Source organism: Rhea americana, unplaced genomic scaffold, assembly GCF_003343005.1.
Source record: "Rhea americana isolate MKP2758 unplaced genomic scaffold, rheAme1 scaffold_34, whole genome shotgun sequence".
NCBI classification, from domain to species: Eukaryota; Metazoa; Chordata; class Aves; order Rheiformes; family Rheidae; genus Rhea; species Rhea americana.
In genome coordinates, this window is record NW_028186468.1 from 2,387,976 (window position 1) to 2,413,318 (window position 25,343).

Here is a 25,343-nt window from a genome sequence, read left to right on the forward strand (position 1 = left end):
CCCTTCACCTATCTAAGTGCAAAGAGCCACTTCTCATGCTGCCATCCCTATTACAGCTGTGGATAGGTAATAAAGGCAATAGAGCCCCTAAACACTAAGGGCTCCAGACTTGGGTAAGGACCTCTAATTGCTCCTGCAGTTCAAATGATAAACAGTATAACACAGGAAGGACTTTCAGGTGGTTGATTATTTGCATTACCTGTGGACTGTAAATACTTTAAACTAGAGCATTCTTCCATTTATTTCCAAGAGAGGTAAGTAGGATGCCTCAGGGAAAGCTTTTCCATATTTCCTGATCAATATTCACTACTCAGACATCAGCTCACCACTTTCTCATTTCAGAGAGGTGCAATGATTCAATTTTATTTTTAAATGCTTCCTCTTTCCCCCTCCTCACTCTTGTCTTTCCCTTCRAGCTGAGAAGCTTTTGTAGATGATGGATGGAAGTGAAAAGTTTCTACATTACATGAACGAAGACAGCCTATACTATCCTATACCTCAGTCAGGACATATAACTGTATTAAAATCAAGTCCCTAAATGCTGAAAGCTAATACATCAAGTCAATAGCTACCACACATCCCCTTATATTCAAAAAAAAAAAAAAAAAAAAAAAAAAAAAAAAAGAGTATCTAGACACATTTATAAACACAGTGTTTCTCTGGAGGGAGCAGAGAGCAAAGGACTCCGAGTCACCAGCCCACAACCTTGGCAGTGTCAGAGCAGCAGTCTTAGGGTGGTAAATTTGGAAAGCTTTATTTTACCTCCCTAAAAGTCCTAAAGATTGTTAAGGCCAAACACTACCTAGTATTAGCAGAAACCACACTCCAGGGAGAACACATTGCAAATATCCCCAACATCAGTCTTGAGACTTCAACAGGTCTCAAAGGCCAACTACCAAAAAAGTGCTAAGTTAGCTCAGGATTTCTCTATGCTAGGGAATTCCTTGGAGACTGCTTTTAAACAATTTATTATTTGTGTTGAATAGGGATAAATAACATGATTTGTACTGTTGAGGGCAGCATCAGATACCATGCTAGCACAATAGTTAGCACTATTGCTGGTATATAAAGAAAGAGTTATATACTATTAATGTCTGTCTCTTTCCCAATTAAAAAAAAAACAATAGTATTTTGGCTCATTTTATGGCACAATCAATCATTTAAATCTATTATACGTAAGCATATGTTTCTTCTCCTCCAGTGAAACTATAATACAGCTGTAAGAATAAAGGAGTAATTGTAAGACACTAGACAAACAAAATTCTGATCAACAAAATGTTAATTTTTGAGTGTTTCCTTTTCCCCCACCAACAACATGGCATCTCTTGGAGCAAATGACAAGTAGTACCATCATTTGGGAGGAGGTGAGAATAACGTTGTTAGTATTTGTAAATCTAGCCTGCTCAGCCCCAGTTCAATATATGCACAATATCTAAGCTAGAGGACAAGCAAATCTTTTCCAGGCAAACAAACAACCCCCACTCTAAGAAGATATGCAATTGTGAACATATTCCTTTTTTAAGACCTTGAAGAGAAAACACAAAATATCAAGGCACAAAAAACAAATCCTTCCTCAAGACATCAGTAGGACTTCCATATACTGCATATAAAAGTTTGCTGCAAGCAACTGGAGAAACAAAAGAGAAATCATATGCTCGTAGCAGCACACAATATAATGGACCTCCCTGCTCTCCTGTTATGAGCACTGTTTCTTTTACAACTACAAATGTGGGAGAGTGGTATTAAACACTTAGGTGGGTCTTCCGATACTCTTGGCTGAGATAACAGGYAATAAATAGGACACCTTGAAGCTTCAATTTCCAAGAAAATCCATTGTGTATTTGGATTATATCAAATTAGAAACTAGGACACTCATTCAGTTCTCAGCAAGGTTTAGATCAAAAACCCAACCCCATTACTAGTATCTGTAAAGGCCTCAAATATCTGCTGGAAATCTCACTTACCACTTCCTTCTTACCATAAAATACCTCCTGAAGCAACATAATTTCTTGATAATTTTAGAAGTCTAGAGGTATTGTACGGCATTTTAAGCTCTCTCCTAAAATCAAGCATTAAAAACAGAATTAAATAGTTTAACAATCTTCTGAAAAGTGAAGTCATTAGGCACAGCAGAGAGCATCTTGTGGGAGCCGTGACAATACATCAATTGTAAAGCCATCAGGAAAGTCTCAAGTATAAAAGCTGCATCAGAAATCGCCAACACAACTAATCTGTCTTGTACTTAACTTTTCCTGATAGTGTCAAACTACCTTCAGAAAGGCTGATTCTCTAAGGGGCCTGAGTTATAGCCCAACTACCAAACCCTAAGAGTTGACATTTTATTTATGAATGATCAAGCTTCTTGGAAGGACAGCTGTGAAATATTTAACCTACAGGACTGAGATAAGGGTCATTGCAATTTTCACAAAGACAGAGTTTGTTGTCCTAAGAGTTCAAGTTGGTCAGTAACTTGCGTAAATTCTGTAGGGTTCCTTGTCCTTCATGCCTACCAGGACTAAAGTTACCCAGGCTCTGCAATGCTATACTGCTCCAAAATWTGATGCAATTCAGGTCACATGCTCTGATGGTATTAGGAACTCTGAATTAGGAAATTATATTCATGCTAGGAGGAGGAATGTCTGCTTTTTTTTTGCTGTATTTTTGGTCAAAATGAGCAACTTCAATAGCAAATATGAGAAAACTTTCAATAGTCAGTGCAAATTTTAGTCCAAACACCAGAAAAAGGTTCTTTGCTGAGAGGTAAACAGTTTAATTGCTGCATTATAATGGAACAACATCATGGCTTAAGAGGGGCAAAGATAGTGTTTTTAGAAACAGATAAATATTGCTAACTACTGTTATTGCGCAAAGCTTCAGGGCAAAGAATACTAAAATTATACTGCTTTAAGTAAAAGCTGAAGTTACTTATTTCAAGACAAASAAATCTTTCCCTTTTATAAAAAGAATTCCCTCAGAACGGAAGCTTTTAAAAATGAACTTATAAGGAAATAACCCTAGGACAACAATATAAAGCAAGGATAAATGAAGATGGGAAAAAAAACAGACTTGTGGTATTGCTAAGAAACCACAGAGATGAGGCCATACACATGTAGAAGCCTAAAATGTGTCAGTAAAAGTATATATCAAGAGGAATATATAAACATACAGAAAAAAAAATTCTGAAAAACAAAGATAAATAAATGGGGATATTTGCATCTAAGGGTAAAGATGCAAATATTGATGGATGCCTCCATCTTTTCTCAGCACAAAATTAAAACTTTGTAAATTTAGTTCAGTGGAAACATGGATGGAGCATCCATGTAACACTGAAATATCCAGGTATTCCATTAGGTTGCCCTGATGAATGACAAAACAGATCCATTTCTTAGGTGAAAATCTAATCAACTCTGAATTTAAGAGAATCATTTTTATTAAGTCACAACCTTGAACTGATTTTGACAAAACCTATCTGCAGAAATGGTTCACCTGGGCAACACTTAAACTAAACTGAGCATCCCCTGTAGCTWGCTGGTCCTCTAAACACACATCTCATCTAACCTACTTTGGTCCTCTAATCATGTAGGTCATGCTCCTCAGACATAGCCAAGGTACTTCTTTCTAAACTTGGGGAAACATGCAATTTGAAGGAAAACATCAGTCCTGATTCTCCCACACTCTTGGGATCACAGAGGCAAGCTGCTTGCCTGTAGAAGGCATCTGAGACCCTTGCAAGCATACTCAAGCRTGAACAACAGAAGCCCAGAAGATTGAAAGTCACAAAAACTCAGTTTCAAAATTGCTCAGTCTGACTCACATGTGGGTCTCTGCCAGGCCATACTGCAGTATGTAGCATACAGACAATTATTATGTTAGGAAAAAGACAGCAAAACATTACTATACATATCAGCAGCTCCAGCTTAACCTGATCTTCTGCTTCACCGACATGTAGGTTTAATGTCTTGTTCCACACTGATTAATCAAAGCTAGTTAAGCCTAGACAGAGCATGCTAACTTGCAATTAGCAGTAGATAAAAAGTCATGGTTAAATAATCCAAATTTAGTTAACTTGTTACTTGTTATCTTGCCTCTTAAACAATGATCTGTTGGGTCTTTGGGTCTATAATCACACCTCTACCTACTGCATTCTTGCTTTGCTCTTACTTGCCCTCTTTCTTCTGTTTTTTCTTCTTCTTTTGCTTCTTCAGTACAGACTTTAATTTCCCCTCTGATCATTTTGGGATTAATAAACCACTAAGTATACTCTTTCAGAAACATTATCTGCAAAGGATGATGAAGCACTCCAAGGGATGATGATTACAGCAGCACATCATTTTCTCTTGTATGCGATACTGAGTGTTGYCACATCACACGAACAGGATGATTGCAAATGACTGAAAGAATATGGGGAAAAGTTGCTTTCTCTCTGCCTTCTCCAGTCTCCCACACTGTAAATTTGGCTTTGCTTTCTTTTATGAAGGTTGCAACAATTCCTCAGGAACTGATCAGATAGTTTTGAATGGAATCTGAATCTGCCCCCCCTTAAAAATTTTTTTTTTTTTTTTTTTTGGGAGACAGACTTTAGTGCACGATGCATTTCCAAAGGCACAGCTCCCATGCAAGGGAGGCAGTGGATTATGTATATGGAATGAGCAAAGAATAGCACAGAGAACATTCCTTGACTTTTTTATACAGTATAGTTGCTGAATTTTTGCATGCACAATRATAGCTCTTTTTTCACCTCATCAGAAATCACACATCAGCATGTACTGCACGAYAGCCTGCAAGAATGCGACCTCTTCTTATGGCTGGTTTTCTAAAGACATGAGCCTAACCCARCATCAGTATTGTCTGCCAGACTTCTCACCTAACTACTCTTAAACCTGGCAGCCAGGAAGAAGTACCCCAGTTTAATGCTCCAACAGAGAAAAAGGCTGTGCGCGCTTCGTGGGGGAATGACTGGACATGGCAGTTAGCTGGGATGACAGCGATGGGTGGGAATTAGTGGGAAATGAGACTTCATTAGTCCCACTGCTCACAGAATGACTTGATTATCTAGACATTACCATTGCTCCTTGAAAATACATATTTTCTAACATTTTTCTATTATTACTTTATCTTGATTTATACACCATCTATTTAAGCCATTTTCCATCACTTCAGGAATTGAATCTATCATCTGTTGCCAAAACAAGTAAATTGTTTAGAAAAATGTGGACTGTATTTTGCAAATACTTTTTTCTAATTGACTTGCAAATACTAAAGGCACAGAAGTGCTAGTGAGGATAAAAGCAACCATTTGCTAGCACTGTCTAGGTCCGTGATTCCTTTGCAACTTTATTTTAAACCGACTCCTTCCATGAATTGCTGAACTGCTCTTTCTTAAAAGCTATAAATGAAAACAATTTGAATACATTTTCTGTGTTGCCCTGACGATGCAAAGATATTTCTTAGTGAATGGGCAAAAAGAGTGCCCTATATTATTATGAAATTGTGAGGGGAACAGAGAAGCGGGAGAAAGAGGGAGGGAGCGGGAGAAAGAGGGAGGGAGCTCTTTTAATAAGAAAAACTTGACCAGAAATCAATAATGGGACAAATATTACTTCTTAAAATGCTTTTAGAGTTGAGGAAGATTGCCTTAGTGATTAGTTATTTGAGACTAAGGAATCTAATAAAATCAATGTTATAGAAAAAAACATTCAAATGACAGTTCTTTCAGTTTAAAACAAGGTTTTGATGTTTTTAAATCTTATGTTTGGTCTGGGTATCACAAGGTCTGAAAACACAGATTACCACATATCCTTATTGCCTTGCAAGCCTACSCTCAATACTACAAATACAGTTCTCTTATTTTATAAAAATGAGTGACATGCTATTTATCAGGACTAAATGGATAAGGTGAACTGTAYGGGATTTTCAAATATAGCAGAAAACACCTTTTAGATTCAGTGTCTAAGGTGCACTTCCAAGACTAACAGAAGGACAGCCAAAGAAGTCAGTTGTACAGTGCCTGACAGTTGAAGATACTGTGATTTAAATAATATAAACAAATATAAAACCAAGCATTCATTGGTGTGCACCAAGCTTTCTTACCTGTTTCTTTTTTTTTCCTTCCTTTTTTTCCCCCAAATGAAATTTAAAAAATCATGGAACAAGTAAATTAATCTGAAAATCATCATATGTTGCAGTTTCTTACCAGTCAAAATAAAAAGCAGTTTGCGCTGTTTTCATTATAATCATTTTAAAGTCTTCTGAAATAAAATGCTATTTTTTTGAAGCATACTTTACCTGTGTCTCTGGGATGATAGGACTATCTTCTGGAGAAATTCGAAAGAAGGTAGATAAAGGTGATGACACAATAACAGGGTTTGGCCTTACAAATCCACTTAGATCACAACTAGGAATGTCGTTCTCTTCCTTTTTCATGACCAGCGTGTCCATGACATAAAAGACATTCCAGGGAATCCATACTGTGTGAAACTGGGTCAGGAAGGGTGATCGTTCGAACACCAGTGTCAGAGAGGCACCTCCATTTGCTACCAAATCAAACCTAGAAAAAAAGCAGGGTTAGCTATTCAGCAAATTCCCAAAGCCATCTACAGTTTCCATTTTACTGATTGATTCTTCATCCTATTGTACTGTTCTGAAGACAGAATAGCTCTACTGGGAACAATGGAGAAATCAATTAAATTACATTACATAATGCTGCACTCAGAGAGTGGAGAATTTGGGGATGCAGCATTTAAATTAAACAAGCCCGTTTACTTCTGAAGCATATAATCAGCATCCTTAACACTATTTGAAGAATGTATGAAGTACAGCTTTCCTCACTATTTTTTTCATGTCTTTTGTTTCCATTATTTTATTTCTGCAAGTGACTCCTGATTTATTAAGGTATTTGTTGTTTCTATGTCTTTAAAGTGCTTTAAAGTGAACTTACATTCCGTCTTGGCGAGTGATTGTATATCCATATTCTGGATAGTGTAAAAAGGAGACATTAACGCCAATGAGYGGAGTTCCATCAGCAGTTAATACCTGGCCCCTTATGACAGATGCAAGACTGTGAAAGAGATGCAAGATCAGATTACAAATTTGTTAGTTCTCTTCTAAATGAATAATAGCTAATACAGTGAGCATACACACATCTCTCTCCRTGATATCAAATACTGCGAACAAAAACATTCCCGAGCCTCTAACCCTTCACAAGGTCACATAATTTACATTCTCTAAACATATGCCTCAACATCTACAGCTAATTATTTTGTTTTTATTTAGCTGAGTTTACTTTGGTTCACTTTGTCTGTACTGAGTTACTAAKACCAGTAATTTAGTGAAGAATTTTAAGAACTTATAAACTCTAGATATTCCCACTATAAGTCATACCTCTGGCAGATTCATAAAGGAAAATGTGCTTTTCAATTAGTATCAGAGCAATCTGTAAAACTGCAGGGACTAAGTACAAAATTTAAAAGAGCAATAAGGAACATTTGTGCAACAACTTTTAATCAACTGCTGTGCCCAAACACATTAATGCTGTTAAATAACCACAAACACAGTAGTTCTAGTGTAAATCATCTTCTTTCACTCACTGAGATCTAAGACACCTGCTTCCTGTTACTGGTTTATTTTCAGGTCATTACTGTTTCACAGAGCACCAGTCAAATAGTTTATGCAATTATACTGTCGTGCACTTAACAGTTCCATTACATTAATTCATAATTTATATTATTCAGTGAGCTCAGTTTTAAAAGTGCAGCTTTGCTTTTCCTTCTGAAGTGCTTTCATTGCTTTGATATACTTCCAACTGTGCTAACCCAAATCAACTGGTTAAATTAAGATTTATTTAATCATTAATGAAGTGCCCTGTTAGAATACAGGTACTAAGCATGGCAAGTACCTGCTGTAACCCACTGGCACTGATGATTTGAATTTTGTAGGAAGRGAGATAAAATAAGCAATTTGATAATATTAAGACAAAATGTCTTTGCTGAAAGTCCACTCCATGACATTTCTAGTATAACTCACACACTCTTCAGCTGCTTTTCATACGTGTGAGTAAAAGATGAGTCATGCCCACCTCTTGTTGAAAGGACTTTCGCCGGGTATGACATGAGTGCTGTCTGCTCCTATGAGAAAACTGATCCGGTCATAAAACGCTTTGGCAGCTTGCTGAGATGGCGATTGCTGGCTTTGGCTGATAATATCTTGGGGATCAGGTAGTCCACGACAGTAAGGCTGATTTTGGCAAGAACTCTGCAAACAGCAGTCAGGATCCATACAGTCAACCAGTCCATCTGTTGGCAGAAATTCACACAAATGAACAAACTCGTCTTCCTGTGCTTTGCGTATGAAGAAGCCAGCTAGCAGAGAGATTAAAAAAAAATCATGTAGTATGGAAAAAATATTAATAACTATGATTAGTAAGAATTCACTCTCAGTTAATGCTAGTTTGTTTCCTCTGTGTTCTTAAACTCTTATGGAAATTAATGCAAGCTGAATGCACTCAGTTTCTTGTACGTATTAAATGTATTTATTCAATACTTTTCTAAAAACTTGTGGAACAAACTAGAAAACATGGGGACTCAGGCTCTGCATACGCTCTTAACTTATAAATATTAAAAATTTGCAGGGGGGCTAAGTAGCTTTAGTCTGAGGTTATTTGGCTTGCTAGGGAAAAGAAATAAGTAACTCCCACTCTGTTGTTTTCCTGAACTTTTTAAGCATATGTATGCTGCAAGTAGCTTTAAATATTTAAAAACGTTTATCAAGGTGGATTCCTTTATACTTTGGAAGAAAGATATTGTTGCTAGTGGCAAAGGCAATTTCCACAACTATTTTGCATGAAAATGTATGAGAAAACAAAATCTRTACTTAACATTTAGATTTTGGTGATGAGGAATACTGGCCAGTACAAATAAGATTTAAACACATGGGTGCTTTTATGCTTATGTGCTTAATATTCACATATAATGAGCATTAGATCTGTCACATCACTGGAAATCTAATTTGGTGAAAGATTAAAATCAAGATCAAATTGATAACTACTAATTTGCTGTAAGTAAAGTCATAAGGAAAATGAGCCTGGAAATGTCAGCTACAGAAAATTTCTAGATGAATGTAAYATGGTATCACATAGCTGATAATTGCTTTCCCAAAAGAACAGCATGACTGAAATAGCTCCAGCATTTTATTATTCCATTTAGATTACGGAGGGAGCTTGCTTGCTGCAACTGAACTGAAAAATATACTCATATAGTGCTCCGAGGAAGCCCATGACTGCTTCTTTCACAAAAGTATCTAGCTTTATAGTAAAACTTCTTTTGAAGGGAAAAATACCATCCACTTTTGCTCAATCATACGTGGAAAGAATGCAAGTAAACAGAGATCTGCTAAATGTATTCCTCTGAGAATTGCCTTGCTATGCATATTGGTTAGTGGACTAGCAAAATAGTAGAGACCTGGGATTTCTTTCTTTTGCACATCTAAAATTCCTGTTTAATGCAGTTGACATTGAAGAAGTGAGTTCAAGTAATAYAAAAGAGATTAAAAAAATCATTAAATACATCAAAGTTTAAAGTTTTCCTTAAGAGAAAAGAAATATTATTGATTTTTAGTGGGAGGAGTGGTTGATAGACCAAATAGTTGTTCTGCCATTCAGAGGGACCTGGACAGGCTGGAGAAATGGGCAGAGAGGAATCTCATGAAGTTCACAAAAGGGAAATGCAAGCAATAACCAGGCACCAGGACAGACTGGGGGCTAGCTGGCTGGAAAGCAGCTTTGCAGAAAAGGCCCCGGGGTTCCTGGTGGACAAGCTGACCATGAGCCAAGAATGTTCCTGTAGGGCAAATAAGGGCAATGCTGTCCTRGGTTGCACTAGGGAAAGCGCTGCCAGTAGGTCAAGGGGGGTGATCCTTCCCCTCTCTGGAGCACTGGTGAGGCATATCCAGAGCGCTGGGTCCACTGCTGGGCTCTCCAGTACAAGAGAGAAGTGGACATACTACAGTGGGGTCAGTGAAAGGCCTGGACCATCCCCCAGAGGTGGGASTAAGAGATGGGACTGAGCACTCCCAGAGATGGGAGCTCTTCCAGAGAGCTGGGACCTTTAGCCTGGAGAAGAGAAAGCTCAGGAGAGATCTTAACTGTGTGTGTAAACATTTGAAGGGAGGGTGTARAGAAGACAGAGTTAGACTCTTTTCAGGGGTGTCCAGTGAYAGGACAAGAGGCAACGGTTAGGAAACTGCATTTAAAGATCAGGAAAATTTTTTTGTTTTGTTTTCTTCACTGTGTGGGTGATTGAATATTGGAAGAGGTTGCCCAGGGAGGCTGTGGACTCTCCATTCTCAGAGATTCAAAACCCAGCGGGACATGGCAATCAGTTCCAGGTGGCCCTGCTTGAGCAAGGGGGTTGGACTAGACAAATCTCCAGAGGTCCCTTCCAGCCTCAACCATTCTTCATGTCTGAGATTGTCTATAGTCACATTCTTGTATAATATGAAGCTCCTTTCTGGCTGAAGGACTGAGCTCCCTTGCTGGTTTTAACTCTAGAAGCGTGGGTCAGTGTCAAAGCTAAGGGGACTGACAATTAAAAGCATAGTTTTGTTTTTTTATACCTCTGTATGGCCTCCCAGGCAATATCTGGTACAGTTGCCAAAGGAATACTAAAATTTAGTCATTCATCTTTGTTAGTTTATAAAAAGCAAATGTACATCTGGCGTATAGTCTGCAGGTCATAAAACTGCATGAGATTGACACCTTCTGAACTAATCAGCTGGAAATGCATTTTTACAAGACTCTCCACTAACATCAATCAGAGAAAGAATCTCATTTTCACCAGCCAAGATACAGGGACAYGCTGTTTGTTATTTTTCTGTAGAGTTTATCAGCAACTTGCCCAGGCGAGTGACGGATGGTTATGAATCTGGCTCCTTATAACTTCAGAAAACATTTTTCATTCTTCCTCTGTACTTACGTGGCTAGAGCTATCTAGTACCACTAAGCTGACTACTCTATTGCACTACGTGAAGTGGAGCAAAATTTCCTTTCTGAAACAACTCTGAAAAATTATTGATGAATTTTGTTCAACCTGAAAAATAGTCTTAACGCAACACTGGCTTCCAGCTATATCATTCAAATGTGATAGCAAAATTATAGGGAAAATAGAAACTGTTACAGCCAGCTGGACAATCATTATCAGCCTCAGAAAGCTATTCTATATATTTTTTTGTTCTAGATGTAAGTGGCTCCTCTATACACAGCAGAAGTAATAAGTCCATTAGTGTTTCCCTCCTCAAAAGCTTAAAGTCTAGCTGTGAAAATCTTGACTAATGTTACTTTTCCCTTTGTTGCAAAATGCACAGAATTGCAATGGAACACAATCTGATGATAAGATTACTTATTTGGAGAGAATAATAAAAACAAAAGACATTAAACAAGGAGAGTCAAGACTTCAATGGAGGATTCCTGTACTTCCAGATGTCTAAAAATAAGATGCATGAGTGTGAACGTTTGCCTTTGGGTGGAATTTAAATAATAAATAATAATAATTTAAATAATAAAATAGCTGGAAGGAAGAAAATCTGTGGGACAAAACATTCCAGATTATAAATTCTGCCAGAGTGTCGAGAGTGGATCATGCCTACAGACTTGCATAAATCACACTGCTGGTAAATAATTTAATTGTATGCTTAACTAACACTATGAAGTGAAATCCAGTGTCTTTACAGAGAGAAAACAGTTTTGGAGTTATACCACTGCCCATCCCACCAGGGTGGTTTCACTGACTGTGGCACACTAGGGGAAGAGGCTGGAATGGACAGAAAACTCAGTACTGAGAAACCTCAGTTATCCTCGGGTACATGAGGATCACATCACGTTATCGTGATCAGCGCACAAGGACCTTGCTCCATGAGTTACTATTGCAGTGCTTATGGCAGAGTACCCACAGCATATTCAACATTCTCGTTGGAGTGAAGAAACCTAAAATATCAAGGGTTGGGCTCTAAATAAACTGTCACTCCAGAAACGAATCTTGGCCTCACGGCAGATAAGCTCTACAGATGCATGAACTCAGCGCTCCCCAGCAGCCACAGAGACAAACTAGAAAGCTGAAGAATCATGGGGAAGTATTTGAGCACAAACCAGAGAACATTAGTATACCATGGTATCRATCCTAATTCAAGTAGAAACTTTCTTCAGCGTCCTGAGCTTGGGTTATCTTTGTGCTTAGTTAGTTTACCTTTTGACATGCAAAACATTCTGACATTCAAAACATTAAAATAGGAACTAAGTTCCTATTTTAATTAGCAGCCTGCTTGTATACAAAAGAAAATATCATTCCACAAATGCCCAAATCTTACAYGCTTTCGTGAAGCATTTGCTATTGGCCACCGTCAAATAAGGGACACTGGGCAAGGTGATCTTTAGTCTGACACTGTGACAGCATTTATCCTAAGCAGGCTGTCTCAGMCTATGCAAGTAATTATAAAAATGCATCAACTGCTAAGCAAGCCTTGTTTTGTTATAATATTTATTTTAATTTTAGCAATAAAAGAATGTTAATAATACCTATTAATTCCTATTGTCAATAATCTGTCACTACTCTTAATAATTGAATAGTAACTAATAAAGAACAAGCCTAACAAAGTAACCTCTTCAATGAAGACTGACCTAAACTAAAGAATCCACAGTTTATTCTTCCTATGGAATGATGACAAAACACGTCCCACTTTGTTGAAGTGTAACAGTGAAACATTTTTTCCTAAGTAAGGAAGTCAGTCTTATTCCACCTATGRAAAACTCTGACTCTTGGTAAACTTTCCTGTCTCCCCACAGGACCATTAARAGTTCAATTCAGCCTAAGGTCTGCTTGTGGCACACTTATTCCTTCTAAGTTTTAAAATGTATGGAAAATCTATTATTTAGTATCTAAACCAAAGACATGGAAAAATAGAGAAAGAACTATCCTTAAAGAGAAAGGATATGATCTATGAGACTTTCAAAAACCCTTATTACAATGAAGACACATAATAATGATCCCATATGTCAATAGCACGTAGAAGAGAAAATGATCAAAACGTTCTTTATTCCATAATCATTTCCTATGGATAATTTTCCCATTGAAGTCAGTGGATGGTCATGTTCACAGAATTTGAACATTCAGTTCCAGAAGAGCTAAGAACGAAAGCAAGACCACGCACTGTTCTTAATATAAACTACAGTCACACTAACACATGAAATATATTTCATCCAGTGTACGATGAAACAGAAACATTAACCACAACGTATCAATTTGCTAACAACCAAGATAATTTTAATTATATAACCATTGAGCCTAGTGCGATGTAAATCACACTACTTGGGGTCATCAGTATAAATTCAGCATGAGCACTCAGAAAACCTAATCTCCCACAGCAAAACAAATACGGCAAGGAGACATCCTTTTGCCATTGCCTGTAGTTGTTTGCAATCTGAACGGCTTGTTCGAGAGATTAGTAGGCTGATTGCAAGTATTCTGGGAACAGGAAGAAAGACTGTTTCTCTTTCCAGGTGGATTTCTGGCAAAGAGAACTTACCTTTCCCAGTTTTGTTTGGTATCCTTAGTTTTTAATCTAACCTAATTGAAATGTTATATTTAACCCTTTTCCTTAACCTTTAATCAAAACTGAAGTGAATACGCTCCTTACTGAAGCACACAAATTAAAAATAAGGACAACTGAAAGAGAAATGCCAATGACAAGCAGTGTTATGTAGGTAAGTCATGGCAAAACAGCTGGCCAATCCCTACCTCATACATAGCTGGGTCATGTCTGCAAAGAGGAAAGGCAGTAAAAACATCACTCAATGCTTTTTTTTTTTTTCCCCAACAGTGTCTTTCTTTCTTTCTGAACTTCAAGTCATCCTGTTAGTTCCTTCTGCTCCAATTCCTTGTTCTTTTCCCTCTTTTACTCACAAATAACTATCATTTTTTTTCAGTCCGAAGCATCTCCTTTTCCCTTGTTCTCTTTATGTGCATTCCTGTTCACCRTGCTTCTCATGCAACCTCACTCTGTTTTCTTTAATATTTATTCAATCTGTTTTAGTCTATCCTTGGGCTTTCAGTCTTCCTTTTCCTCTTTTTTTTTTTCCCCTATATCATCTGCTTTTCCCTCCAAACGGCCTTTGTCCTAACCTTTCTAATTATTCTTTCTCCTTGCTTTCTCTCTTTTCATGCTTGCAGRTTTCCTGTCTTCCTTATGTTCATAATCCTTTGGCCCATCTGAAGCTAATTCCCTGAATGGCACATCTTTGCATGAAGAGCCTATGGCTAAATCACTCCTCTTGCTCCCTTCACACATGCAGAAATTCAGCTTTGCACTAGCTCACTGTAGACTAGATCATCTCAGATTCTTCAGGCCCCTAAAAGTGTAAAGTAGATTCAAAATGTAAAATATGTAAAGGCTAAGTGTGGTAAATCAAATGATGTGTAAGACAGTAAACAGTGGCAGCACTGTTTTGATCATGTGATTTATTTTCCTCAAGAAGTAAATGCTGCTGTAACCCACAGTTTATGATGTCTCAGATCCCAATTGCAATCAGGATATGAGAGCAAAGAGCAAACCAACAGCAGGAAAGATACAAGCAGTCTAAAAATGAAAAATAAGGTCAGTCCCATATGACATCATCACCTCCCAAAGGCTCTAATGGAGGTTTTTATCTCTGCTCTGGATCTAAAAGTTGAAAAAAAAAAGGGGGGGAAAAAAAAAAAAGTAGATGAAAAGAGCAGATGAGAGAGCCAGAAAGACAACAAGAGTATTAAAAAGACCTAATATTTGACTACTTTCACATTTTAACTGGTTTGGGGAGTTTTTGTGGGATTTGAGTCATGTCAGAAAGTCACAGTCCCTCTGTCTTCACTACCTGACAATGATTTGATCACAGATTGATTCCTTCAGTCAACAGTCCTGCATGCATCTCACTGCAGATTCTTATCTGTCACACCAGTGACAGACTGCAGAAAAGCAAGCGTAAGAAAGACAGACTTCTAGAAGCATCCTGTCAATTATCTGAGCATTCACAGGCTATGGATGAGTAAGATTTTTGTCGACTGGGCAAGCCATTGTTTCCAGAAATAGTATCACAGGTCAAAGTCCCTATTCGGTCTTTTCTCTTGGGATAATTTCCTTGTGAGGTCACTGAAAATACGAATTCTCATCTTTCTTTTTTTTTTTTTCTTTTTCTTCCACTACACTTCACTGAATTGAGACCATACTTTGTTCCAGTACTGAGCAACGTCACAGGGAAACTAATATGCCACCGAGCAGTTCCTAAGTATGAATTTTGCCTGTTGCAATAATCTTGTAAGGCTTGGCTAGCACGTCGCACGAAAGCAGCTAGTAAAATGCACGCGTGACTCTCTCAGCTGTATTTTTTCACCTGACTGTAAAATCTCAGTTCCTCAACGTGTTTTCCCTAACRTTCAAACTTCAGCTAGTATATCTTACCTCCTTCGTTGTCCTTACTGTCAGTGCAGAGAGTTTCCATGGCTACGTCGCAGCCGGCTCCCCGCCACCCTGGCTGGCAGACGCAATGCCAGCCGTTTTGGTCCAGCGTGCACCTTCCGTTGCTGTTGCAGAGGCCAGGGCAGCCCTCTATTGAGACAGACAAAGCAGAAAATCACCAGTGATTTAAATATTGCAATTATGTCAACCAAAAAAAAAAATACAAACAAGGGACACTTACTGGGAACAGGCCTTTATAACAGCACAGATACTGTAATTGCACATGGAGTGGAACAGCAACATTACCTGGGGAATGTAATTCTTATCAAAGTGGCATCTGTGATTGGCCTGACACTTGAGACACCACTTACCTGTACAGGCAGGAAATATACACACCAATCCTCTAAATACCTGCAGGCCAGACAAAATTAAGTTTGTTTTTTTAACTTTTTTTTGTTGTTTTTGGCAAAGTAACAAGAGATGAGTGCACAGCCCAAACATAGCTGCATAAAATGATACATTTTTCTGCGCTCATAGAATAGAATATTATTTGCTCTATGCAGTATTGGTTACTTACTGGTATAAATGTTTCAGCTCCCTGTTACTAAGACCAAATCCCTCCAAATTCTTAAGTAGGAAAGCATGTATAATTTTAGCCACATAGTAAAAGAGAACATTAACTTTATCTGGTCTCAGAGTTGCCGTATATTCATGTGAAATTACAGTGCGTTAAATAATTGCACAAAGTATAGGCCAGTTTTAATGACTATACTTTATGCCAAAAGTACATTCCTTTTCACAGAATAAGCAAAGCCCAGGAAATAGAGAAGCAGCTTAGCATCTATTCTAACAAACATTAGGATTCAGGCTGCATACGGATGGGACAGGACCAACAGGATTTCCAAGTAAATGTAATAGCTGTGCGTATTTGATTACTTAGGACGGACAAAATGAAATACCATAAGGACCACAATAAAACATTGATAGACTGAACAAAAACACGGTAGTGACGTGCTTCAAGACAGATAGCAGAGAGTGATTTTTTGTGACAGTCTCCCTAAGGCTTTTGTGCTGTTACCTTTATATCCTATCTTGTCTGCTTTTATGGCCAAGGAGGGAAAATTTGGGAAACAATTAAAATAATTTAATATATCCAAAATCTATAATTGCTTTCACTCTAACATTACATTAAAAAAAAAAAAAAAAACAGTATCTGTCACTTCCTAGTGATGAAATCTGGCATGCAGCCAACATGGCCTGTATGAGGATGACAACACTTTATAAATATGTAGATTCTGGTGTTCCTTATCTGTGACTATGATAAGACATTGACAGAAGCAAGTACAGAATGGCACTAAGCATCTTAGGTGAAAGTGGCTACAAATCAGGTATTTTTGGACACAACAATTATCTGCAAATTTTTATTAAAAAAGCACTAAGAAATGGGCAAAAACATCTCTTCACTTTCTATGACTACTGTCTTTGTGAACTAATCTACCAACCTGTTTTGGCTGAACTTGAGCTTAGAACATTCTTCCAGAAGTAATAGCTTATCTTTTCTTCTAAAGAATTATGAATATAATGACTCCTTTTGACTATGCAATTTCAAATTACAAAAATTCACAGAAAAAAGTTATAAAGGGCACTTAACTCTTGTCAAATTACTCATAGAAGGCAGAGAATCATAACAGCCTCTTATGAGAAAATAGGATGATGTTATAGTTATGGATATCATGCCATCATGCCAGGCTGAGATTAGTCTTGCTACTCTTTTTCTTGCAGACTGTAGCTGCTAACAGTATTTGTTCATATAGAGAGAGCTATTTTTTTTAATGAATGTTTCTTCTGTTTCATTTATTGAAGACATACAGATTTAATTGCCCTATTGACAGAGTGTTTTAGAAGTCAATTGGGTACACTCAAGACTTATTGTGTGAAAGCCTGGATATTGCCATGAATATTGCCATATTCTAATGAAAAAAAAACACAAAGAAGGAATAGAAAAAGATACTCAGGGAAAGAGGGGTAGGATTTTTGTTAACATTTTTTCTATCAGATTTTACCATAACTGAAGATATAAGAATCTTTGCTGTTTCATATTGGGTGTTCACATCCTTGAGCCTTTCAATTGAAAACGTTGCATAAAGCATATAAACTTTCTAGTTTCATACAAAATACAAGTCATAATTTTATATAGATTTGTCACACTTAGACAAACAAAAGCTTAAAATCCTGACTTATTCTATTGATCTGGCTATATAAAAATATATCTGTAAGTAATCTATTCTTTAGAAAGACTGACACTTGTTCTGTGACAGGAGTATCACTTTGCTTCTTTTCCTAAATCTTTACTTTTTTATAGGTAGAAGTCCAATGACAAAGCCAACAAAGATAAAGTACCAAACAGCAAAAGAATACTATCTTCAGTTTTTGGTTCAAGCAAAATCTAATACATGTACACAGTTTGTACAGAGAAGTGTAACAACTAATAAAATATTATTATATAACATAAGTGAGATTTCATATTTTAATTTGAGATGGGTTGAAACTAATATGAATTATATCTATAATCCATGGAATGTATGTAAGAAAAGATTCTGTTGCCAAATCTATTACAGTGGTCACTAGGTATTCATATATATATATATATATATAAAAATACATGTAGGTATAGGCATGTCAGCAAAGAGCAGGTACAGTACCTTTCACTATCTTATCCAAATAGTGAGCTTGAGAGTTAAAAAGAAAAAAAAAAACAGACAGACATTTCAGAAGTGTCACATAAAACAAGAATTGTTCAGAATTCACATGCAAATCGAGCAGGTGCACCTGACATGAGAGATCTTACATTACAAAATGAAAATGTATTTCACAGCTTTTAAAAATGCAAGAAATTCCCTTTTCGGCAAACACACTCATGATTCAATGAAACAATATTTCAAAAACGAGGCCTGCAGGAGAAAGAGATGCTACCTTTCTAAGATAAGGCTTTCTATTTCTGATTTCTTTTCGCATGCTTTGATTTTTGTATATAAAGATATAATCAAAGCTAGTAAAGAAATCCAATTTTCAGTACAACATAAGAGTCATTACTTAGCTTACGAGCTTTGAAACACTGACCATGCTGGAAGATCTTTGATTTGCAGGTCACGTACACACAGGCAATTATGTAAAATAAGTTAGACCATATGTGCAGGGTGGAGGAGGGCGTACCGGGGCTAGCAGCGGGGTGATCCACTCCTTTTGGAAGGACGGGTGAAAATTAAACTTAGCCTTCAGATGTATAAAAACAAATAAAATGGTATACCCAAGAATAGCAAGACTTTTTTGATAAGTTATGATGCTTAAGATTTGAGGAGGACAGATGGATGAATGACAGACAGACCACGAGATGGATGTAAAGCACTAGGCCCCGCTTTAAATACGAAACACAGAGGAGATGTGTTACATGCTCCCCCCTTATTTCAGGAAAGGGACGTGGGCGGCAGTCGCGTACAGCAAAACCTCGCAGCACAGGTCCGTCGCAGGCCACCAAACCCAGCTASTGGCTCGCCTGGTGACAGGAGGTTACAAAATCTGATCCCTTTTYGCAAGGTCTCCCAACACAACCCCTACGCTCAGTTGTTTTCAAAACCTGACCTTTTCTAGATCTGTGCTGGATAACGGCCCCAGTCTGACAACTGCTCTGTCACTCACTATCAACCCTCAACATTGCTTATTGGATGGGTAAGAAAGGCATTTCCAACCATGAGATTTCACTCTGATTCGGCCRAATGGGAAAAAGCTTTTCCTAAGACCAAGGAGGAAGGCGGTGAGACACGGAGCCTCACAGAAGCCACAATCRTACTGCTGTGACTGAGAGAGGGACATCGTGCCCCTCTCTCAAAGAAGAAAATGCCAGACGCCCACTGCACAACTTTTTTTCTTCACTATTACGATAAAGGAAGAAACAAACTAAGAAGACAAAAACATCGGTTACAGAACATTTAGATGGCAGCAACAAAGTACCCTTTCACATAAACCACAAGCAAAAAGAAAAGCGATGCAGCTGCATTTCAGGATGCTTCAAATTCTTCGCTCTCATACCAATATAACATGCTCCTACAGAACCACTCTTGGAGTACTGTGTAGTATATGTGGAGGAAAAATCAAGTTTTGTTCCATAAAATGGAAGCAATTAGGTCTCGCTGGAGAATGCATCTGTCCACCAGTGAAGCMTTAAAAGCCTCTACAAAGGTAGGAAGAAACAACAAAATGGAACATAGAAAAAAACTGAAAATAGTCCCTGCAAACCCAGACCCCCACATGCTAAGATTCCTTTCAGAAATCCCATCTGCAATTTAGGTAAAAGGAAGAAGAAACTCTTTAGGGTTTTTAAATCCAGTAGTCTTAAAAGAAGSCGGTTCCAGATCATATACCTAAAAGGCTTGGAAACCAAGTTCTGCATTTCAGCATCCTTTTTCTCATGGTCATTCTACAGTTCTWACATTAAGGACAATGGTATAAACTGTTCTGGTGAACATGTTGCATCCCAGAATCAAAAAGCAGAAAATAGGTGACCAAAAAAAGTTATTTTTGTAGTAGAATTTAGCTAGCCATGCAGTCTTCCTTATTTTCAGGGCACTGCGACTGAAATAGGAATGAATCCCGTTCTAGGTGGAAGTATGAAATAGGAGGCTGAAGGGCATCTCCCTGCTTTTCCCTCTACCTAGAAAATCATATGCAGGATTTGGAGCACAGTCCTACTCTTCACAGTATTTAAGTATAACTCCTTGAAAAGTCTAATGATCTAATTATAGACTTGATTATATTATTTAATCTATACCTGTAAGGGTTTTTTTGTTGGATTTAAGACTGTGAAATTTAAAATCTTAGTATTATTTCAACAAGTAGAGGGAATTCATACAGCTCCATACGGAATACAGAAAAAACAAATGAAGGTATAAAACGTGCAAATTTTCTAGCATAGTCAAAATCTGAGAAAATGTAAGTGGCATTCAAAATTCATACAAATAAAATACAAGTTGCATTAGCAAGGTATGTGGATATTTATGTAAAGATGTTGCAGATAAATGTACTTTGAAAGGACTGCCTGGCACTGCCTGGCAAACTCACGTTTACCATGGTATTTCACAACTAGATAGAATCCAGACCCTTTTCTCTTTTCTTCTTCTTTTTTTTTTAAATGTCTTCTGCTAGCCTCCTATTAGAGATGTAAATCAGTATCTTCTTCAGATTATTCATAAGCTACTTCCTGTAGGTATGCCAGAATAGCCACAGAACATAAGTCTACACTAAATCCATTTATCCCAATCAGCTCCTGTTTAAATCAGCAGGAGTTGCGTACCCATTGATTTGATGTTCCTTAATTGGTGCTCGTAGCACTGCTTTATTACCGATTAATCTGTCATAAAGGATTATAACAGTGACAGGCTTCTAAATACAGCATAACAAATTTATATTCCTAGGAGCTTATACCATAACCCTTCATAAGACATTTTCACCCACCATAATCTTTGTAATCGATACACTAGGCTAAAACATGCCAAATATTTTGTGCAGTATACAGTCCCATTACAGTGTAAGCTCACAGCAGTAAGTAATTCAAGAGTTACTTTGCCAGAAGCAGGAGCAGAAATTAGACATCGTGGCACCACTAGACTTGAGGCAAAAATATAAAAGAATGTGACCAAAGTGGCTTCGACCAAGATGAGTCTAAATTACAAACTAGCAGGCTTTTTTTTGCTTCCTCCATCTCGCAAGCCTGAGCAGAACCTCTGTCTCTGCTTCTTTAACACCACTAGCTTTCTCCCTTCCTTAGTGTGCTGCTGCCTCTCCCTCTTAAGMCTCTTAAAGAAGTCAGGAAAGAGGAATTAGAAAGAGAGAGGCAAGCCAAAGGTGGGGGGGGGGGGAAGGAAGAAGATGAAGAAATAATTTTGGTATATAGCAAACAATGAAAAATACTGCATCAGTTTGCTGTCGGTCATTTTGGGGCTCAAAATAAGGTTTTCTTCAGGACTGGCCTGTCTTACAAAGCAGGTATTCATATACATGAACTCAGCATACGAATGCAGCTTGCTTACGCTCATTATCTGTGTTTAAGTGTTATAACATTTAAAAGTTTTCACTATTTAAATTCAAGAATGTTTTTTGTGTATAACTTTGTTTACACTACATATGACAAATAAAAAAAAACACATTAAAAGAATATGGAAGTTGCAAAGTCAAACATTCAAAATGTAAGTGAAACCAGATTTATGGATACCTGTACTATTTTTACACCCTCCTCCCTGGAACACATACCCTTGCAATATGATCTTTCATATATAATGATATATTTTTTTGCAGTGGGACCTATGTCTGTCAGTGTACAGAACTGACAGTCCTCATTTAGCACTCCTCTCGGGAGCAACACGTGGCCGATGCCTTAATAACAGGCAYACCATGTTAACCTAGACAAAGAAGTAACAGTTTTCTCATAGACTTTTGTATGATCACTCTCACAAGGTCAAAATTATTTATTATAGTATCTTCATGCTATTGGTGTGAGTGGAGAATGTATTCTTCACTCATTTTACTAGTGGGTAAGTGAGACGGAGAAAGATTAAAGTGAAAAGTAGCCACCTATTTTGGCTGCAACATCTAYGATGTGATTTTTCAAAATACTTACAATTTTACAGAATTTCATACACAGAAAACACCGTTTTCCCTTTGCTAACCTGTAGCTGTGTGTACACTCAGTGTTTTAGTAAACCATATTCAAGGAACTCTTACCACATCCCCCCAAAATGAATAGTCAGGGGACACTCTCCTAAAGTTTGCCCTTCTGAATTACTAGCAGAAAATCTGCAGTAGAAGCAAGAGTAGAAAGTAGTTCTCCAAGAAACCATCATTAACCGGAAGATGATGCTGCCCACCTCTCTCAGCCACAAATGATGCAAAGTTTCTACAAGCAACAGCCCCTTCACAGTCTTGTAATATTCTCATATCAAGTAAATCAGGTGAAGAGGAAGAAGTAATTAAAGATGTAATTACAGTTTTTATCATAATGATGTACATATACAAGGACCAAATCAACATTGTATTATTGCTTCCTGACTTCATGTTCTTGACCTTACAACTACTAAAGTTCTTAGTTTTTTGGGGGCGTGAGAAAGCTCTTAAGTCTTACGTACAAAAAGCAAGCTGAAAAAAGGAAAGGAAGGGAAAAAAATTCCATTCTGTGGCATTTTATGTTTTTCATGGTGAACAACATGGTGAGAAGCTTCGATAAACCACTTAAGGTTATGCCAGTTGTGCTAACAAAGTGTTACAAGGGTGTTTTGTATTCCCTGTACAGCCCCGCAGTAGGAGAGGTACACATTTTATTAGCTGTTTCACAGATGTTCACCAGCAGCAGAAAAATTGTGAGAGTTTAATTGCAAGCTTTAGGGAGAATGAACTTGTTTTCGGGTTTGTTTAGTGGCAACTAGTACAAAACCCAAAGTTGACTGCTCTGGTCTAGCCCCTCTAACCTGTCCAAGACTTACTCCCTAACTTCTCATTCTGGCTTAAGGCTCCTGATACAGCTACCTGACCTCCCTGGAGATGTTCTTCATTCTTCTGCTTAGCCACAATTTAACTATCCTGTCAACGAAAACATCCTTTGAATGTAAAAAACCAAATATCCATTGTGATATTGCAACCCAGTATTTCTTATTTGATCCACAGCAGATTTGCAGAATAGCATATTGAGTCTTTTAAGTAACTGTTTGTACTCTCAAAGGATGACTGAAAAAACTGCCTTGCTTCCACACAAAATTTCTAAAAATGTCTATACCACTATCAAAAAAAAAAAAAAAAAAAAAAAAAAAAACATTTAGGAGTCCACAGCTCACCAAATTTTAAAGCCCCTGCCTCTAGCATGTCTTCCAAAGGAGCTCATTCATGCAAAAATCATGATCTACTACTCAGCCTTCTCTGAGTAACTTCTGCCCGGCAAACTCCTTTCTAACTTGAATTTGTGCAGTTGATTATCCTTATTAAGCACAGAACCCTGCACTTACTGAATTGAACATTGTTTTTCTGGATACCSTGTTTGCCTATTTGTTAGAGTGATTTTAAATTCTTATCCTGTCTTCCAAAGTGCTTGGGGGACAGTGGGCTTTGGTATCATTTGTAAATGTAACACTCTCTTACTCATCACCGGACAGTACTGAGMGCAGCTGTAAGCAGCTCATAGTCCTCATCCTTTTTCTGAGTTTATAAGAACCTTGTCTTAGACATACCATATGTTCAGGTCTTGGCTGCCAATAGAGGGGGATTATGAACACWCTTTCCTTTTGAGATTATTTTCCTTCTAAATTCACATTTTGCCTTGCTTGTAAAGGAGAACACATGCACGGAATAATAATTTTGGGCAATCTTCCTAGTTTCCTTGCTTTGGCCAAAACATACTCTTCAGCCTGACATYGTACCTTCTTCATTATTTTTGCACTTATTCTCCAGTGCCTGTGTAGATCTGCAAGAGATATCCACTGCATACACTTCCACAGAGAGATCTGAATTCACTGCAATTTATCCCTTGCCAAAACCACAACAATTCTTTGCAGCAGTCATTTACAGGTTTTTGTGCGTTATGACAAGAGCAGATTTTTTGTTCTGGAGTCTGTCCCAATTTCAGTTTTAAAATAATGTTTCTCACCATTATTATAGGAAAGCTATCGCTATCTTAGAATATTAAGGTTCAGTTGCTTTTAAGGGGTTTAATAGACATCAGAAGTTTGTGACTGCTAAGGTGTTCATGAGCAGTTATTCACTTCTTGTTGTTTCCTATTTAACATCTATCTAACCTGGAAAGCATTCAAAGAAACTCTGTCTCACATTTAAAAGCTGAAAAAAAAAGTCAAATACTTCTTTGAAATCACTGACAAAACTCTGTAAGAAAAAGGTGCACATCAATCCTGACGCTGATATTAAGAATTGCATGAAAAGAAAAGGAAAGCCTCATCGTTTCCGTCTTTCTTTCTGACTGGGAGTATCTTCCGAATGTGCCTGGTGGCGTGACTAGGTAATAGTGTAACTGCRCAGCCTACAAAAGCGTTTCCTTTCTGGCCACTTCAACTCCAGTCTGCTTTGCAACATGCTGTAAAAGTCCTCACATCTCCGAGGAGTCTGCTGTTTTTTGAAAATGTGCCCAACTTGAACTTCACATGTGGTCCTCATTTAAATGCAAATCAACCAATTAGCAATTTAAAGTACACTAACAGATAATTTGTTTTTGAGATACTTGATCTTGAAAAGTGTTAAGGCCTGACCAATAATTCACTTCTTTTTACAGTTTGAGATACGTAGCTACCAGAAATCTGGTTGATTACCTTCAATTTTCCTGGTAACGCAAATTTTTTATAGTTCAGCAAATGTACAAATATCTTGCATATTTAAAGCTTGGCCTGGCAAATTGTAACATGCTCTTCAGGCACAGGAAAGATCAAAAACATAGTTGTACTAAACTACATGAAATATTGTTAAAATGTGGTTATCAGCCCCGCGGGTGCTATGAAAGTCAACTTCTCTTTTTCATAAAATTTTTGCATTGATGGTACAGCTGTAAATATTGTGGTGAAATCCTGACTCCAATGAAGTCAGATGTTTCTAAAACATTAATTTTGAAAGTATGATTTCATTCATAATAGTTTGATGAATGGTATTTAATGTAATTAGTTTTGAAATTCTGGTAATATTACTCGAGACTACACTGACTGACATACATGACTGATGAAATTCATATTGAAGTAAATTCTATGAAACCAAAACTAAGGAAGAATATCAGTTTAAAAATTTTTGATAAGTACAGAATATATCAATACAGCAGTAATTTGTTTTAATAT

The 25,343-nt window shown here is 37.4% G+C and overlaps 1 protein-coding gene across 5 annotated transcripts in view; it reads right to left on the bottom strand.

Moving 5' to 3' along the window:
- The window catches only part of TENM3 (teneurin transmembrane protein 3), a 465,114-nt gene that overhangs the window by 45,834 nt on the left and 393,937 nt on the right, over nt 1–25,343 (bottom strand). For all 5 annotated transcript variants that reach the window (XM_085311387.1, XM_085311386.1, XM_085311388.1 and 2 more), the window contains 4 exons: nt 15,478–15,624; nt 8,075–8,291; nt 6,938–7,057; nt 6,286–6,547 (listed from right to left, as the gene is read on the bottom strand). In XM_085311387.1, the coding sequence (XP_085167513.1) occupies nt 6,286–6,547; nt 6,938–7,057; nt 8,075–8,291; nt 15,478–15,624 (746 nt within the window). The remainder of the gene's footprint in view (nt 1–6,285; nt 6,548–6,937; nt 7,058–8,074; nt 8,292–15,477; nt 15,625–25,343) is intronic.